This window comes from Pelodiscus sinensis, chromosome 11 (assembly GCF_052426305.1).
Source record: "Pelodiscus sinensis isolate ZL-2025 chromosome 11, ASM5242630v1, whole genome shotgun sequence".
NCBI classification, from domain to species: Eukaryota; Metazoa; Chordata; order Testudines; family Trionychidae; genus Pelodiscus; species Pelodiscus sinensis.
Genome location: NC_143062.1, coordinates 37,308,142 through 37,327,794, shown reverse-complemented (window position 1 = coordinate 37,327,794; position 19,653 = coordinate 37,308,142). Strand labels below are relative to the sequence as shown.

The 19,653-nt window shown below is 40.4% G+C and overlaps 1 protein-coding gene across 11 annotated transcripts in view; it reads left to right on the top strand.

The window, feature by feature from the left end:
• The window catches only part of LOC102454172 (contactin-4), a 749,532-nt gene that overhangs the window by 586,909 nt on the left and 142,970 nt on the right, over positions 1–19,653 (top strand). For all 11 annotated transcript variants that reach the window (XM_075938683.2, XM_075938684.2, XM_075938682.2 and 8 more), the window contains 3 exons: positions 1,756–1,959; positions 11,424–11,526; positions 14,483–14,667. In XM_075938683.2, the coding sequence (XP_075794798.2) occupies positions 1,756–1,959; positions 11,424–11,526; positions 14,483–14,667 (492 nt within the window). The remainder of the gene's footprint in view (positions 1–1,755; positions 1,960–11,423; positions 11,527–14,482; positions 14,668–19,653) is intronic.

Here is a 19,653-nt window from a genome sequence, read left to right as displayed (position 1 = left end):
AAGCCATAGTGTGTGGCGTTAACGGGGTAAAAGGAACTTAAGCTACTGTCCTTTCATAACCCAGGTCCCTGCCGGCTCTTTAAGTAGTTCCCTGCTGGCTTTTGCCACAGCTCATCCAATTCTTTCTGGAGCTGTGTACTGGGCACACCCCTTTCCTTTCACTTCTGCATATATTTACAATTCATAGCCAGCTTCCTCACCTGCTTCCAGCAAAGGGAATAGTACTACTAACAGCAGTCAAGCCTGCCCACCTCTGTTTTCCTTCAGTCTCCCAGCTCTTCCTGCTACATTCCTTCCGGTCTACTTACATGGGCATAGTTGTTGAAGTTACTTCTTCCCACTTTGACCCCCTGAGCTGTACCTCACTCAGTTAATTGGCCTCTTCTGTCAGACAGGACTCAGTGTAAACAGATGGGGATTTGAGTGCCAGAGTGCTGAGTTAGCTCCTGAATCAGCACACCCTATTACAGGTATGTTCTTGGTGAAAAAGGCATGACAAGTATTGTCTCACACTTAGTTTCCATTTGATAAAACTTCCTGAACTGTCAAACCACAAAGTCTGAATTCTCTGTGAATAAGGCAGATAATAAATTTAAATAAATGGATGTGCATCCAAGTGAATCATGTGCACACACAAACACCATCACCCCTGATTTGGATGTACCTTTTTGAAAGATGTAGAATTTGCTTGTGAAAGCTGGTTCACTGTCAACAGTTCTTAAGAGTGAATTACAAAGTTTCCCTGCCACTGACAATTGTTTATGATGGTTCTATATTTCATCAGCATAGTGGTGGAAAGCCTGATGCTGCTATCTGATAAGTGCAGAATGACATTTATGGAGCCTTGACTTGGGAATTCTATGTGAGCATAAACATCAGCTGGCATGATAGGTTTGCAAATTTGGGACCAAATGCTATGTCAGCAGTTGCTTTATTTCCTACTATACTTTGTGTCAAAAGCTTTCAGTCCTTGCAGGAATAAAATAGAAGCCTGAATTTAAGCCAGTATAGTAGGATATTATATTTAGTTTTAACATTTTTCTTTGTAAATATATTAATAAATATATGACTACATACATGTTTTATTGTAGTAACAGGATATTGTGGCTATTTGTAACAATTTTTCAGATTACTTTGAACTGATGATGCAATATACGAAGCTGGGAATTTGGTGAAATTGCTTAAAAACTGAGTTTTTGCATATAAATCAAAGAATTCCCATAAAAATCAGCATTACAATTGATGTAAAAAGTCCAAAAAATGAAATGAGATCGAGAGTAACTTATAGAATAGAGGGTTCTTAATTCTGCTTCTTTGCAAAGCCCTTCTAGTTTATGCCAGGCTGTTCTTGAGTCGTCTTTGCCATAAATAGCTCCAGTGCCTGCCTGTCCTACAGCTCATCACTTTTCTAAGCCATGTGAAATTGGCATGATTCTTGAGAGTTTCAGAAAAGCATTTATGAAATTAGTGAGTTTCTTATTAATTTAATTTTGTTCTGGTTTGGAAGAACTGAGGCACAACAGAGACACTGGAGCTAAGAGCTATCTGTCTGAAGACTCAGAAAGACACCACTGCACCAGTATACAAGATTATATTCATATTTGTACAAGCAAGACGTTTTCATTTCATTATGAGTTAGTGTCCCCTTTTTCTAACTACAAGAGACAAGGAGAAATTCATTAATAGTATTTCAGTTCTGTTCTGGGATGGAACCATATTTAAAAAAAAAAAAAAACACTTTTCTTTTCTTTCCAGAACTGAGGTATGCATGGATCTTCAATGAATATCCATCATTTGTGCACCAGGATAATCGTCGTTTTGTTTCTCAAGAGACTGGGAATTTGTACATAGCAAAGGTGGAAACATCTGATGTGGGCAACTACACGTGTGTGGTGACAAACACTGTAACAAATAATAAAGTGCTGGGGCCTCCAACTCCTTTGATATTAAGGAACGATGGTAAGATTTCTGCTTTAGGCATTTCTGAAGCAATCTTTGCACTTCATTCATAGTAAAGATAAATATATAATCTCAACTTTCTAAAGATCCACTGAGGATCTGAAGAAGGCAGTTTGTGGTTCTATGTCTCAGAAATCAGTATTTGTAAAGCTGGTTTTGTGAATGATCCTTTGTCACTGAAAGATTATACATTAGCAGGGGATGGTTATAAAACAAAATAACTTGGAGACACTTGACCTGGGACAGGGAAGAAAACTGATTTTAGTGAATATGCTGCAGTTTTGCTCATTTGATACAGCCCAAAAAAGAACAGACAAACTGTTCATTGTTTCTGGAAGCTATATTTCCCAATATTTTTCAGATCGAATGAATGCTATTTTTAGTTGCCAGTGGAGTGATACAAGAAGGAGAAAATAACGAAAGATTTCTAATTTTAAATGCAAATGTGTCTGTATCATATTCATTTTTAAGAAGATACATAAAACTTGTAATTGCTTGCAGTCATCAATTTAGGCCGTAAGAAGTCAATGGAGTAATGGGGAGCCGAATTTGGCTTTTTAAATCCAGAAGAAGTTACCCCAGACATGAAAGAAAAAGATGAAAGCTAAAAGCTGTCAAGTCTTCCATTAGTATCTACAGAATAAAAATAGCCTGTATGTTATTTAAGATCTTCAGTAACAATATTTTACACAAATCATATCATGCTCTAATTCCACTTACTTCAGTGGAAGTGAGATTGGACTCTGAATCTGTGGCTGGTCTTGAAATGGAGCATAATGTGATGGTGCTTGCTTAGTGGTACTTGCTATGAAGTGCATCGCCATGGGCTTTACCCTACTGAATTGTTTCACTGCACTCACGCTATCATATTTACAGGGCCCAATTGCCTTCCTGAAGTAATTCACACAAATATACTCCAACTCCTTTGAAGTGTACTCTAGGGATTATTATGGATTTGACATTTTAATTGAATTGCTGAGGAGCCCTGGAAAACATTGCATTAAATAGGAAAGGTGCTATGATTTCCACTATATGTTCAGATTTCCCCTAACTCAAAAGTTAGTATCTTTAAGTTGTGCCCAATTTGTGTTTTCAAACTAAGTTTGTCACAAACATTTATTTCAAATAATTTCCAGCGTAGTTTCTAATACAACTAGTGTTGCAATAAAATGCGGACTTAATGTGCTATGATGCATCAAAAGAAAAAACACAGAACATATCAGATCTATAAAGAGCATGAATGAATGAAATGGAAACCACAGAATAGCCGCATTGCATTTCAACTGGCAAATATGTTTTTCTTATCTTTTGGATTTATGCCGACATGTCCAGTACATCTTAATATATGACACATTATTCTCATTAGACCACTGTGTCATTAAATTAGCAGACTAAAAGGTCAATTCATCAACAATTAATGTCCCAGTTATGTCTAATTTCAGTTAGAATTTCACTGTGTATCTCCCACTTTACTTAAAATACACTAAACTGTTATTCATCTATCTACTGTACCATGCATATGATTAAATACGCAGCCATATGGTAGCATTCTTGTCTATGGTGAGATGGAATAAGAAGCCTCCCTTCTACCACCAGACCCCCAACAAGGGGGCTAGACTATGGATGAAATCCCCCGTGGAAAACGGGAGCTTGAGATCCTTTTTACCGCTTTGGCTCCTTTCTGCTGGATTGAAGGGCAGCATAAAGTGGTGGGAGGGGGAGGCTTTAAAGCCCCAGTTATGCCTAGGGAGAATTCCCCCAGAACTGGCACTGTGGAAGATGGCTCTAAGATTGTCTCCTGAGGACCTTCTCGCAATCCTTGGTGTACGATGAGTGTCAGGAGCTGAGGTAGGAAGAATATGTCTGGGGCAGAGCCACAGCACTGCATACATTCAGAGGTAGCATTTCAGCCAGTTGTGAATCTTGACACTCTTAGGGCTGTCTAATTTATGCCAGAGTTCTCTCCAACTCCTGGAGCAGTATGGGATCTGGTGGCACAAATGTAGCCTAAAAACACTTTGTCCCTCTGTGCAGTGGCTCTCATGTCCCCGTGAGTCCCAGTCACCTCATCCAGCCATTCCTCCAGCTGCTAGATCATTCTCAGAGTTTCTCCACAGGTCAACTGGCTCCCAGTCCTGTTCATTTCTATCACTGGCTCCCAATCCTGGTTTCACTGTCCAACTAGTCCCATCTTCTCCCTCCCTCTCCTAACCAGTTCCCAGGCCCTGTCTCCTTGCTAGCCAGTTATTGATTCCCTTTCCCCTTGTCTCCCCAGTGCCACCAAATCCCTTGTCCTGAGCATTTTCCCCTCGCCCCAGATCCAGCTTCTGTCCCCACTGCATTGAATCAGATCAGGGGTCTGCAACCTCTGGCTCTAGAGCCAAATATGGAACCAAATATGGCTCTTTTTGTCAGTCCCAAAATACATGCAACTTTTTAAATTAAAATGAAAGATTAATTCAAAAAATTAAAAACACGTAATTACTCATGTCAACCTGGCCTTTTTTGTCTGTTTCACCTTTAACTGTTTATTTTAACAACCACCCATCCTCTCCATTCATTGGAAATCATGTATATTCTCTTTTTATTTGATTGATCGAGAAATCTTTCTATCATCATACATGATGGTGAATGCTGTGAACCCCAAACAGTAAAAATGGCAAAGAGAAAGAGAGTGATGAACTTTGTAAATGAGAAAGAAGTACAGATGGATAATCTTGTGTCTATGTGTATGGACAGTGCACCTAGCATTGTCGGCAAATTCAGGAGTTTCTTTACTGTTTTGTCAGAACAGCTGAACTACCCACTTTTGAACTTTCATTGCAACGTGCATCCAGAGGCACATTGTCTGCAGTCTTATGGAACCAAACTCAGGCTACATCTAAACTACACCCCTCTGTCGACAGAGGGATGTAAATTAAACGTATCGAAAGTGCAAATGAAGCTGGGATTTAAATATCCCACGCTTCATTTGCATAAAGGTGGCTGCCGCTTTTTTCTGAAATGGATCTTTTAAAAAAAAACCAGCAGTTTAGATGGGGCATTTTTGACAGAAGCACAGGATCTTTCAAAACGGGGCATTTCTGTTGAAAATACCCCATCTAAACTGCCGGGTTTTTTTGAAAGCCCCGTTTCGGAAAAAAAAAGCGGCAGCTGCCATTATGCAAATGAAGTGTGGGATATTTAAATCCCGGCTTCATTTGCACTTTTGATATATCTAAGTTACATCCCTCTGCCGACAGGGGTGTAGTTTAGACATAGCCTTAGAAATGTAATGGAAGTGGTCATTCGCATTGTCAGTTAGATTTGTGCATGAGCCCTTAATCTCTGTCGATTTCAGTCACTGCTCAAGGAAGTGGGTTCTGAGTATTCAGATCTACTAATGCACAGTATAAGTTTGCTAGTTGTCTCATGGCAAAGTTTTGTCTCATTTTGCTGTCTTCATTAATGAGATTTAGTCATTTTGGGATATGAAGGGTGTCGAACATGCTGAGCTTTCAGACTATGACTCGTTACTCAAGTTGTACTGTCTCATCAGCATTGCTGGTGATTTGAATGAGTTGAACCTGAAGCTACAAGGGCAAGGAAATAGAGTTCTGACTCGCCTGAGTCAAAATTGACTGTCTTCATCAAAGATATCAAGACAAGCAGACTCGCAAGTTTTGAAAGACTATGAATGTTTCGTGATTTGTATCAGAGAAAGAATCCAAACAGCAGTCTTGATTTGCAGTAGCTTGCTGGGTTTGTTTCTGAGCTCCTGATGGTATTCAAGTCTTGTTTTGTTGACTTTCTCAAACACAGTGCTCTGTTTAAGTTTATGATTCGTCCACATAAAGAGTCCGTCGAATAACTGGATTTGACAGTCATTCCAGGCATCTCAGTCAGGCTGTGTCTACATTGGCACCCCTTTCCGGAAAAGGGATGCTAATGAGACACTTCGGAATTGCAAATCCACGGAGGATTTAAATATCCCCCGCGGCATTTGCATTAACATGGCTGCCGCTTTTTTCCGGCTCGGGGTTTGGCCGGAGAAAAGCACCAGTCTAGACGCGATCTTGCGGAAAATAAACCCTTTCCCAGAAGATCCCTTATTCCTACTTGAAAGTAATGGAACATGGCATGGAACATGCCGCTTTTTTCCGGCTCGGGGTTTTGCCGGAGAAAAGCGCCAGTCTAGACGCGATCTTGCGGAAAATAAACCCTTTTCCGGAAGATCCCTTATTCCTACCTTTCAAGTAGGAATAAGGGATCTTCCGGAAAAGGGTTTATTTTCCGCAAGATCGCGTCTAGACTGGCGCTTTTCTCCGGCAAAACCCCAAACCGGAAAAAAGCGGCAGCCATGTTCATGCAAATGCCGTGGGGGATATTTAAATCCCCCGTGGATTTGCAATTCCGAAGTGTCTCATTAGCATCCCTTTTCCGGAAAGGGGTGCCAATGTAGACACAGCCTCAGTGATTTGGAAATTAAAATAGCAGATTTCAAGGAGTCAGATATTTGGGTGGAAATATTCATAAAGCTGAATTCTGATTTAGAATGCCTTGCTCAACAATGTGCAGAATTGGCAAAACCACAAAATGGGGTGACATGAAAAAATTGGATCACAATGATAATCTGAATCTGCAAACTTAGAAAGAACTTCCCATTCCATACAACACCATATATAACGTCAGCTTGGCCTTACTTTCAATGTTTGGCTCTGCCTCTACGTGGGAGCAGGCTCTCTCTCATCTGAATCCCATCAATGGTACTTTATGCTCAAGGATGACAGGAGACAGCCTGAATGGGTGCATGAAGCTGAATTTCACTAGTTATGATGTAAACTTCCAAGCATTGTGTGAAAAAATGCAGCAGCAGAAGTCCCATTAAATAAAGGCTATGAATACAATGTTTAAATTATGCTATTATTAATCATCATGTCAATTATCAATAATATTAAGTTGTATATTTTCAGTCTTGCAAATGGGCATTCTTATACAGCTCTTTCTTGACCACTTGTTCTGAATTTTGATGTAGTTTGGGCTCTTTGGTTTGAAAGGGTTGCCGTCCCATGACTCAGATAGTTTCAACTTGCAGCTGGGGTACCAATGTAACCTTTGGGTGGGTTCTTTGCTCTTCTGTAGTACTTAAAAAACCCAACTCCCATAAAAAGCAGCTGGAGATTCTGAATTTAGTCATTGTGAACTTTCAGCAAAGATTTCACTGCATCCAAAAGGACTTTCAGCAACAGTTTCAATCAAGTCCAAAAGAACAAAAGGAATTTATATAATTCTTAAGTAGTAACTTTATAAAATCTTATGATAAAGAGCATAATATTTAATCATTTCATTTTTACAGCATAACATGGCTACTTTATAAGCCACATATATTGTCTTCACAGTTCTATATAAACATAAATAAAGAAATTAAATCTGAATTGGTCAGTCCCCACAAAAACACATTGAGAAGAAACTGTGGTTGAGCTCACCAGTCTCATTTGGAATCTTTGATCACCAAATCTATACAGTCTGCTGAGTCAAAAGCAACATCCTTCCTCTACTTGCATGTAGAAATCTTCAGCTTCCTCCTCCTGTGCTGAAATCACTCAGTTAATTAGTCAGCTAATCAATTAACCAGCCACCAGTTAAATATATAGATTTTTAAAATCTAGTTACAAGAAAAAACAAAACTCAGAATAGAAAAACAAATGACTCGTTCTATATTATCACATCTATAAAAAGAAATGTCATTGAATCATACTAGTTAACAGTTAAACTAAAACAGTTTAGCTAAAATTAAAAATTTGAATTATACAATTAAAACAAAAGACATAGTTTTCCATGCCAGTTTCCTTTTACTATAATTAACACAGCCAGGCTTCCAAGTAGGAGAGTTAATGATCTCACTAACATGCTGTAAAATGCTTCACAGGAAAAACAGGCCACTTTCTGCTCCTGTAGCTCAGTTTCTCAGCACCTACTCTGTGCTCATGTGGTCTTTTGCAAAACAACTGCCTTAACTACTTGCCCCCATGTAGCCTGAGTATAGCAACAAGGAGACTATTGAGAATGCCCAAAACTACCGCATCCAGTTCCAAAAACTTCTGGATGTGGAGTGCTAATTGTCCATCTGCTTAGCAATGATGATACCACTCATTCCTATCCACCATCGCCGCCACCACCACTTTGATAAATCTCTTTATAGGATCTGTCCCTACCAGGCACATGGGTTATACCAGAAGATGGCATTGAAAGCACATTGAACTGCTCTCAGTTCCAATCCTCAATCCTGCCCCAGGTCAGAGCAGCTGAGAGCCTGTGGTCTGGATGGTGTGTGCTCATACAGGGGGATGGTTCTGGCACAGTCTGAGCAGCAGTAGGAGCTGCAGAAGTCTTGTGCATGCTCAGAGAAGATGGAATATTTAGAGATTTTAGAGATTTGAATGTGTTGAACGGTAAGCTACAAGAGGAAGGAAATGGAGTTCTGACTTCTCTGAGTCAAAATTGACTGTCTTCATCAAAGATATCAAGACAGGCAGACTTGCACATTTCAAAAGACTAGGTCTACGCTAAAGGGGAAGGATGAATCACGATACGCAACTCCAGCCATATTAATTATATAGCTGGATGCAAGTTTCCCCACCGTGACCACAGCAGACAATGCTCCCATTACTCCTTTCAGGAGCAGGAATACCAGCCACAGATGGAAGTGCCTGCAGCAGCATTGATCTTCCACTTAGTGAAGACATGGCCTAAGTCTTTAATGAAGCATGTGTGAAGGCCGATATTTCAGAGGCCTTCAAGTTGGCCAAATGTTGGTAGATTTCCATGGGCACAGCAAACAGCACATCCCAGCACAAAGGTCATGCTTCTGCAAATTTCAAGTTTCTTCTCCGATGCATGATGGCACTAGAGCTGTTCAAATTAAAGGTCACCAAAATATTTTTATCATCCAAAAAATGAAAGACTTCTTTTTTGGAAACAGCAAACCTATTTTGGCTGATATTTTTAACAAACGCAGCAAAATCATCATGAGGCAGACATCCAGAAGAGAAAATGTCCATCCAAACAGTTAATTTGGCCAGATTTTAAGCAACTAAAAACAGGGTCTTATATTGAAATGTGTCAGGCAGACTTAATAATGAACAGCACTGTCAGCCCCATCCATAATGTAATCTCCAAAGACTGAAAACTATTGGGTCTAATAATTCATACTGAAATGCTTAGAATAGTGCCAATGCTTATGAATAGAAATGTTTATGAGTTCCCTGATACATGTATGTGTCTTGTTAATACTAAACTGCTCAAGATAGTTAAGACCAAAGCAGATCGTGAAGAGCTTCCAAAAGATCTCACCAAACTAAGTGATTGGGCAACAAAATGGCAAATGAAATTTAATGTTGATAAATGTAAATTAATGCACATTGGAAAACATAATCCCAACTCTACATACAATATGATGAGGACTAATTTAGCTATAACTACTCAACAGAGAGATCTTGGAGTCATTGTGGATAGTTCTTTGAAAACATTCACTCAGTGTGCAGCGGTAGTTAAAAAAGCAAACAGAATGTTAGGAATCATTAAAAAAAGAATAAAGAATGACAGAAAATATCTTATTGCCTCTATATAAAACCATGGTACACATGGTTAAATAGTGTGTACAGAAATGGTTGCTTCATCTCAAAAGAGATATATTGGCATTGGAAAACATTCTGAAAAGGGCAACAAAAATGATTACAGATTTGAAATGGGTCCCATATGAAGGGAGATTAAAAAGACTGGGACTTTTCATCTTAGAAAAGAGAAGACTAAGGAGGGGTAAGATAGAAGTCTATAAAATCATGACTGAAGTGGAAAAAGTAAATAAGGAAAAGTTATTTACTTATTCCTATAAGAACTAAGGGTCACCAAATGAAATTAATAAGAGCAGATTTAAAACAAACAAAAGAAAGTTTTTCTTCACGCAGCTCATAGTCAACCTGTGAAACCCCTTGACAGAGGATGTTGTGAAGACTAGGACTTGAACAGGCTTCAAAAAAGTGCTAGATAAATTCATGGAGGTTAGGTCCATCAATGGCCATTAGCCAGCATGGGTAGGAATGCTGTCCCTAGCCTCTGTTTGTCTGGAAATGGATGAAAGGAGAGGGTTGACATGATGATTAACTGTTCTGTTTACTCCCGCTGGGGCATCTGGCATTGGCCACTGTCGGCAAACAGGATACTGGGCTAGATAGACCTTTGGTCTGACCCAGTATGTCTCTTTTTATGTTGTTTTCATAGTAAGTGTTAGTATTAATATTGTTAACAAATATACTTTATTCAGATGATCAAATTTATATGGCAGATGCTTTTTATGTAATATAGAGAAAATGCTCATTTGAACTGGATTGAAGGAATGTTATATAATGTATTGTTGTATCAGAACACATAATATATAGGTCAAAGAGTAAAGATGGATTTGATGCAAAACTTAGCCCCCACACACCTAGCCTAGGCATTTTTAGATATAAAACAATCCCACTGTGAAAACACAAAGCAAATAGCCTTCCTAGCTTCTTCTTGCTCTCATTAAACTTGCACCATACCAGACTTTTATAAAGCAATGACACACACATGGCACTAGAGCAAAGAAAAAGGACCACCAGAGCTACTTCAATACCTTTGATTTACCAACTCTGTGGGAACCTACGCTTCCTAAATTCTGAATCAGTCTGTTCTGTTAGTAGTCATTTTTCTTCATCAGGTGTGCTGTTCTCTATCCCCAAAACTGCAGGATTGTCTCTCTTCTTGAACAGCCAGTTCTCCTCTTTTGTATGTTGAGTTCCCAGGGAAAAACAGTTAAGATTTAAACTACAGTCATCAATTAGTTTATAATCACTATCAGTGAAATTATATGTACCAGTTTTAAGGCTCTGCAATCCACCAAAATGTGGCAATTTATCATAAATATAATAGCTTTTTATGTGCACAAATTTTTAAACAATTTCATAAAAACCCTGTCATGATACATGATTTAATAAGATAGTTACAGATCAAGAAATTACTAGTACAGTATACGCACTCTGCGCATTTAAATCCTTGAAGTTAATAGGAGCCCTGATTAGCCTCCAGTGCTTTTAAAAATTTGTGTAGTGGCTATTTGTTCTGCATTACATTTTCCAAAAGGTGGTAATCTGACTGTATTATCTTTCATTATTTTACATGATACCTGCAAAAGAATTGAATATTCAAAAGAAAAAAGTAATGGAACCATGAAGAAATTTAATCTTAGGCAGATGGAGGGGAGCTGTGATGGAGATTTTTCCTCTGGCAGTAAATGGGAAGAGAGCCCACAGTGCTCAGCTGTTAAAGACAGGCCCTGTTTTAAATGAGCAGATTAATTGGGCAAGTAATGATGTATAGAACAGCTCTGTGATAATGCAGAAACACTTGAGAATATATTACAAAAATTCAGCCGCACTTTAGCATCTATTATATGTTCACAGGGGTGATGGGTGAATATGAGCCAAAAATAGAAGTGCAGTTCCCAGAAACTGTTCCTTCTGCAAAAGGAGCAACTGTGAAACTGGAATGCTTTGCCTTGGGAAAGTAAGTTTTGGTTCATTATTATTACTTTAGCTTGCATCAGTCTAACAGTAATATATATTATAGTGTGTTTTTTAATCATTTGTTTTATTTGTGGTATAGCTATTTGCTGATTTCCTTTACATGTAAGAGACTTGTCTTAGCTTAACCTGCCATCAAAAGTGTGATTGCTAAGTGAATATATTCTGTTACTAAGTTTCTTTTGGCACCTAAGAGGCTGTGAAAAGTGTCATGTGTTGCAATTAATGTACATTTACACAATTAATACATGGGGAGGATGGGAAAGTAGAGTTGTTGGTGCTTGCTCAGTGTGTGTGCTGAAATGGAAACTCTGTGAATAAAGTCAGTTTCTAGGACATTGACTTTTCTCTCCAGGCCACTGCAAACAATGTGAATAATGGCCTAGCTGATAGACCAATTAAAAATTAATTATGCAATCAGTGACCAAATTGCTCTGGTTCCTGGGCAAAATATTCACCCTGGGGAAAGACAGGCCATCATATATGAAACAGAGGAAGCTGACCAGAGAAATGGTTATCTTAATCAGGCCAATACTAGGCCTACAAGGGACCCAAACCTGCTCCCTCTGAATTTCAGTGGGAGTTTCAGTTTAGGCCCATGGATACATAAAATCAAAAGAATAACGCTGTTCACTTTCCAAAAGAAGTATTAGGAATATACATTTGAGCGTTTTGGTGATCAAATCAAAGAATGAAAATTAAGCCTGTGAAGTACCTGTTGAAATGTTTACAAGATGGTAACCAGCTCTCACTTAGCACTATACATAAATCAAGTTGAATCCCTCTAGTCCAGCACCCTCCTGACCTGACCAGTGCCAAACTAGCATGAACAAGGCCACCACTTTTTTTTGAAACAAAGGGTTTTTTCGAAAAAAACGGTAGTGTAGATGCGGATCTGTCAAAAATAAAGCGTTTTTCGACAGATCCTGTAAACCTCATTTTTTGAGGAATACAGGATCTGTCAAAAAAGGCTTTATTTTCGACAGATCCATGTCTAGACTGCTGTTTTTTTTAAAAAAAAACCTCCATTTCGAAAAAAGTGGTGGCCATGTTTATGCTAATGAGACATGGGATATTTAAATCCTGGCTTCATTAGCAATTTTGACGTGCCTAATTTACATCTCTCTGTCAATAGAGAGGTGTAGTCTCGATACTCCCTTAGAAGACATTTAGGGGTAAATTAGAGCTAAATAACAGCACAGAATACTGAGAACACTGTTAAATGTAAACAAACTTTATGGGACCATTGGAAAGTTGGCTACACTCATGATAAGTGAACATCTGGCTAACTAAAATCATGCTGGAGCATGTGTAACCCACACACTTAGTGTGGATACTGAGCAATGCAAGTGGAACCTAGACCACAGCAACAGTTAAGATCAAGAGACCTCTACAGCATGGGCTGTGAGCCAGTTGGCTGTTGACTCAGAGGGTAGAGGCTCTTATACTAAGCTTCAGAGATTCCCAGGTTCAAATCTGCCCGGTGGTGGTTACAAGCGGGAGCTTGTCCAGGATCTCAACTGGGTCCCTGAAGCTCGGGACATACTTTCTCATCTAGGGGAAGTATGTAACCCACACACAGTGGCTGTGTCTACACTCGTGGCTTCTTGTGCAAGTATGGCCATTCTTGCGCAAAAATCCGCAGAGTGTCCACGCTGCCTAACCACTCCTGTGAAAAAAAATTTACAGTATGGTGTGGTAAGAGAGGTCTTCTTGAGCAAGAGCTATGCTCTTTTTTAACAGGTGTAAGCCCTCTTGCGCAGGAGCTCTTACGCAAGAGAGCAGTGTGGATGCTCAGCAGGGATTTCTTGTGCAAGAAAGCCCTATGGCTAAAATGGCCATCAGAGCTTTCTTGCACAAGAGAGCGTCCACACTGCCATGGGCACTCTTGTGCAAAAGCACAGCTCGCACATGGCAATGTGGACGTTTTCTTGCACAAGACCCCTTGCGCATGATGTTCTTGTGCAAGAAGCCACCAGTGTAGACATAGCCCCTGTGTGGTTACTGAGTAAGGCAAGTGGTACCTAGACTACAGAAACAGTTAAGATCAAGAGACTTCTATAGCATGGGCTGGGATCCAGCTGGCTTTTAGCTCAGAGGGTAGAGGCTCCTATACTCCACTTCAGAGGTCCCAGGTTTCAATCCGCCTGGTGGTGGTGGTTACACATGCAGGCAAACACACCTCCCGTGGTCCTTCATGGTCTGCCATAGGGCCAATTCTGGCCACTCTGGGAAAGGCAGAGGTGGTGTGCAGTCTCGCTTCCCTCCCCTGGGCTCCAGCCAGCCAGGAGAAAGCAGAGGCGGCGTGCTGCCAGCCTCCTTCCCCTGTGCCCTGGCTAGCCAGGGGAAGCCTGTGGTTGATTCCTCCCTTCCTCCCGCAGGAGAGAGATCGGGGGCAGGGCTCGGGCGTGGGGGTGGGCGTGGGGGTGGGAGTGGAGCAGCCACCAGCTCCTCCCACAGCTCTCACCCTCCACACACACACATACACACACAGAAATTCCTATGTACGGGCCTACTACAGATTTTGCTGAACCATAGAGTGCCAGACTAGAGAGGTTTAACCTGTACATCAAGTTGAGGTGAATGTGCATGTGTAACCACCCCTCTAGTTCCTGGCCCACAGAGAGAATAAAGGACCTATTATTGTAGCCAGCTGTTGAATATCTCTTCATCTCACATGGTACAGACCTGTGCATTTGGAGCTAATGACTCAAGGTTCTAGACCTCAGAAGGGGAGGTAGGGAGTGGCTTATCTGAGGATTGGATGTGCTGCCTGCAGTTTGAATTCATTGCCATATATATATAGTGTATGAACACAAATTATTGATTTTAGAGAAACAGAACTTCTACTGGTTTTACAATTTAAAATAAGAATTAATAGCCCAGTAACATAATGTAGCTTTTATTATGAGATTCTTTTGCTTTATTCTTCTTCTTAGCCCAGTTCCTACTATTAGTTGGAGAAGAGCAGATGGTAAACAAATACCCAGGAAAGCCAGGAGACACAAATCGAGTGGCGTTCTCGAAATTCCTAACTTTCAGCAGGAAGATTCTGGTTTGTACGAATGTGTGGCTGAAAACGTGAGAGGAAAGAATGTGGCACGAGGACAGCTTACATTTTATGGTAAACAGCATGTCAACTTTCCTTTTTTTTTTCTTTATTGCAGCACAAGCAATATGTAGTAAACATTTTGTTAGGATGGCTTTGTTTTTTAATGTTTTTAAATTATTTTATTTTGCCAGTAGTTGTGCTCAAAGAGTGCAATTTGAAATAAAATAAAATCTTTCTGAGTAGGGCATATTGATCGTGACTAAGAAGTGGGGGGAAATGAAAACATGCATTGTGGAAAGGAGACGGGCATGGTAACACACAGAAAGCAATTGTAAAGCAATTTATTTGCTTTTCCCTACAAATAGCTGCAAACCTAACACTCCTATGAGGCATTCTGGTTGTTATGATTTGTGATTTATTATGAGAGCTATGTGCTGCCCTTCATTAATCATTGGTAATTGCTCTTAGCTGGTTAAGGGCAGGTTTTAGAAGGGGTTTTGGTAGAAACACTACACTGAAAACAGTTGGTGATTAACCATATCAGTGCCTGACCAATTCTTCCCTCTGAAACAACCATCTGTATCTCTTATTATTATAATCAAATCACAGGAATTTTTCTGAGCACAATGTAAATGTAAAATTTCAAGCGCATGAGCCTGCTATTAACCTTGTGTTAGTACCTCTAATCCTACCAGAAGTGTCTGTAGATATATGATCATCTGTTAGAAACTCAGCTCCATCATTCAAATTGTGTCAGGCTTTAGGAAATGAAATGAGCTTGCAGTTGCAAAATATAGAATCATAGAATCATAGGACTGGAAGGGACCTCGAGAGGTCATTGAGTCCAGCCCCCCACCCTCAAGGCAGGACCAAGCTCCGTCTACACCATCCCTGACAGATGTCTATCTAACCTGTTCTTAAATATCTCCAGAGAGGGAGATTCCACCACCTCCCTTGGCAATTTATTCCAATATTTGACCACCCTGACAGTTAGGAATTTTTTCCTAATGTCCAATCTAAACCTCCCTTGCTGCACTTTAAGGCCATTACTCCTTGTCCTGTCCTCAGAAACCAAGAGGAACAAATTTTCTCCTTCCTCCTTGTGACACCCTTTTAGATATTTGAAAACCGCTATCATGTTCCCCCTTAATCTTCTTTTTTCCAAACTAAACAAGCCCAGTTCATGAAGCCTGGCTTCATAGGTCATGTTCTCTAGACCTTTAATCATTCTTGTCGCTCTTCTCTGTACCCTTTCCAATTTCTCCACATCTTTCTTGAAATGTGGCGCCCAGAACTGGACACAGTACTCCAGCTGAGGCCTAACTAGTGCAGAGTGGAGCGGCAGAATGACTTCACAAGTTTTGCTTACAACACAGCTGTTGATACAACCTAGAATCATATTTGCTTTTTTTGCAACACGTCACACTGTTGACTCATATTCAACTTGTGAGTAGACTAAGTTACATTAGATTTACTAATTTTGGGAGTGAAGTGGAATTATGTTTTTGGGGGGGGGGGTTGTTTGTTTTTTTAAGTAAGAAAACACTGCTTAATAATGCTCATGGGTTTGGATTTATTTTCATTTTGTTTCTTTTTTGAAACCTTCAGAATACACGTGTGTGGGTATGTGAGTGAAAGTGCACACGTGCACACACACACACACAGGTGTCCTTTCTTTACACCCCCAACAGTCTTCAAAACTCTGTGTCATGTCTACACTATAGAGTTTTGTCAGAAAAACGGCCGTTTTTCCCACAAAACTTGCGGAACATCCACACTGCAATCACGTTCTTTTGCAAGAAGTTTTAGTGGAAGATCTCTTGCAAAAGAAGCCTGTAGTCTAGACATAGCCAGAGTTACCAATCAGTTTCTAGACACAGCCTTTTCTGGAGAATGTTGGTGTCTTCTACAGAGGGACTGCTTGCTCAAGAGTGATTCATCGGTCTCTCTCCTTCACTGGTACTAAGCATGGTTATTCTTTGTGTGACAAGCTCTATCAGCCATGGAGGCTGGATTGACCTCTAAACCAAATCTGTGTTCACCACCAGAACAATACAGCATGTCATTGCTGCACAGCTGTCATAACCTACATTAGAGTATAGTAAGTAAACATGATGAATTTGGTGACCTTAGTTCAATAAGAACTAATACCATAAGAACAGCTATACTGGGTCAGACCAAAGATCCATCTAGCCCAGTATCCTGTCTGCCGAGAGTAGCCAATACCAGAAGCCCCAGAGGGAGGGAACACAATAGGTAATCATCATGTGATAATCCCTCTCCTGTCATCCATTTCCAGACAAACAGAGGCAAGGGACACCATTCCTACCCATCCTGGCTAATAGTCATTGATGGATTCAATGAATCTATGTAACTCCTTTTTGAGCCCTGTTAAAGTCCTGGTCTTCACAACATTCTCTGGCAAGGAGTTCCACAGATTGAATGTGTGCTGTGTAAAGAAAAACTTCCTTTGTTTGTTTTAAACCTTCTGCCTATTAATTTCATTTGGGGACCCCTAGTTCTTATATTATGGGTACAAGTAAATAACTTTTCCCATGCTGGGAAGCTTGTTCTACCATTGTCTGTGCTCCTACCTTTTCTTTGAGTAAATAGAGGGTTTTGGTCTCCAGACCTGCTGATTTGTTTCCATTCACGAATGCTAATTCCGCTTTTTGTTTTAAACTTTTTTATCCTTGGTAATATCATTTTGAGGTGGGCATCCTGGGTGTCAGGTATAAAAGTAGGGGGGAAGGCATTGCCTTTCTAAACTGCCAAGTGTGGCCCCACCCACATTCTCCCCCTGCTTCAGCATGGCTCCTGGGCTGCCCTCGGGCTTCTGCCATACTGAGGCTGGGGCCATGTGCCACCCTCCCCATGCTCTGGAGTTGGGGAGGCTCACAAGCAGGGCCAGGGAGGGGGACTTGGAGACCTACCCCTGCAATGGGGATGACTTTCAAGGGGAAGGGGAACTGGAGCCCTGCCCTCTGGTGGTGGGGGGCTTGGCTCCTGAAGGGGCCAGGGCCTTGGGTGGAAGAGGCAGGGCTGGGGGGGGGGTTGCCTTCCCCAGCCTTAGGTTCACCCACCACCCATGGCTGGCATAATCTGACCAGTTTTCAAAGATAACATTTATTTGGCAGACATTCAATGTTGAAAATGTTCCGACCATTTTCGAAACTTAGACCCTGAAACTTCACCTTGAGTTTAATAGAAAGACTCAAAATTTCCTCATGAAAGTAACTTCACGTCACTATTGGTTGTTTTTAAAGGTTTTTCACATCAATAGTTCAATACGAGTAGCTAATACCGAGAAAAAGCATATTCCTTTAATCCTTTTTCTTTTTAAAGATGAGAAATACATCTTTATGGAACTATAACTAAGGTTGTTACCACTTTTCAGGTTGTTTTTAGTGGGTCAAAGGTTCACATCCTGAAAAGAGGAACACTCCAGAGTATTTGATATGGAAAATCAGACTTGTCACTTACTTGCAGTATTGCTCAGTGAAATGTTCTATTGCAATGCATGCCCTCAGAGATTAAAATCTGGTTCTAACAGTGTTACTCTTTTAAACTGAGTTATCTGCCTCTATGAATAGTGAAAAAAAGAAAATGAAATTCAAATTGGCCTGCTTGCTGTAGATAATCCAGGCATACCTCGTTTCCGAAGCACCAAAAGTGGTTGACAAAGTTGTCAGGAAAGGCTGGCTTTTGTTGTATTTATTTATTCTTTTGTGGATTTTCCCCCCCTCCGCTGGCATATCAGTGACACCACAGTTGTTTGGCATTCTCATTACATCAGGAAAGGATAATTAAACATGAAAGATGTAGCCTTCCATCAATTTCTCTGCTTTGAGACACTAAAATATGTTATGTTGCTTTCCAAAGGCATGTATTCCCATTATCCAGCTGTCCTATTTTATTATTAGAAAATGTACCAAATTGATATAATTATAGTAAGTACTTATATTTCTCAACCAAAAGCACATGACAAACCCTTTGCTTTCCTTGTGTGTGTGTCCGGGGGGGGGGGGGGGGGGGAGTGGGGGGATTGTTTTTTTTTTTTACTGTAAGATGCTATCATAACATACATGATACCATGTGTCTTATGTCTGTGATTAACTCTTAGGGTACGTCTAGACTACAGGCTTTTGTTGACAAAAGTTTTGTCGACAGATACTGTCGACAAAGCTTCTGTCAACAAAGAGCGTTTAGACTGCATCCAGTTCTGTCGACAAAGCAACCCGCTTTGTCGAAATGACAGTGTAGACGCAAAGGACAGTGCAAATGCAATAACTCCTTCTGTCGACAGAACTCTATCAACAAAAGGCGTTATTCCTCGTTGAATGAGGTTTACAGCTGTCGACAAAACTGCTGAGTTCTGTCGACATTATGTCGACAGAACTCAGTGGCAGTGTAGACGCAGGTATAGTTTTTTCGACAAAAGTCCACTTTTGTCGACAAGTCCCTGTAGTCTAGACACACCCTTAAATACTAGAAGCTTCAGGGGGCAGCCAAGTTAGTCTGTTACAGAAAAAAACAACAAATGGTCTGGTAGCACTTTATAGACTAACAAAACATGTAGATGGTATCATGAGCTTTCATGGGCACAGCCCACTTCTTCAGATGACTGGAGTTATGAGTAGGGGATATGAAAACTTGAAATAAATAGGAGAGGGGAAGGGGAGGGGAGAGAAAAAGAAAAAAGGAAGGCGTGTGTGAGACAGAGCATCATTAAGTATCTGGAGAATGGGTACTTAAACTAAAGCAGATAAAAATAAAAGTCAATAGATAGATTGCTAAGACAGGAAGGATACCACTCGGGGTATGTCTACACTACAAAGTTAGTTCGAACTAACAGACATTAGTTCGAACTAACTTTCATAGGCACTACACTAGCGCTCCGTTAGTTCGAACTTAATTCGAACTAACGGAGCGCTTAGTTCGAACTAGGTAATCCTCATTCCACGAGGATTAAGCCTAGTTCGAACTTACTAGTTCGAATTAAGGGCTGTGTAGACCCTTAATTCGAACTAGTGGGAGGCTAGCCCTCCCCAGCTTGCC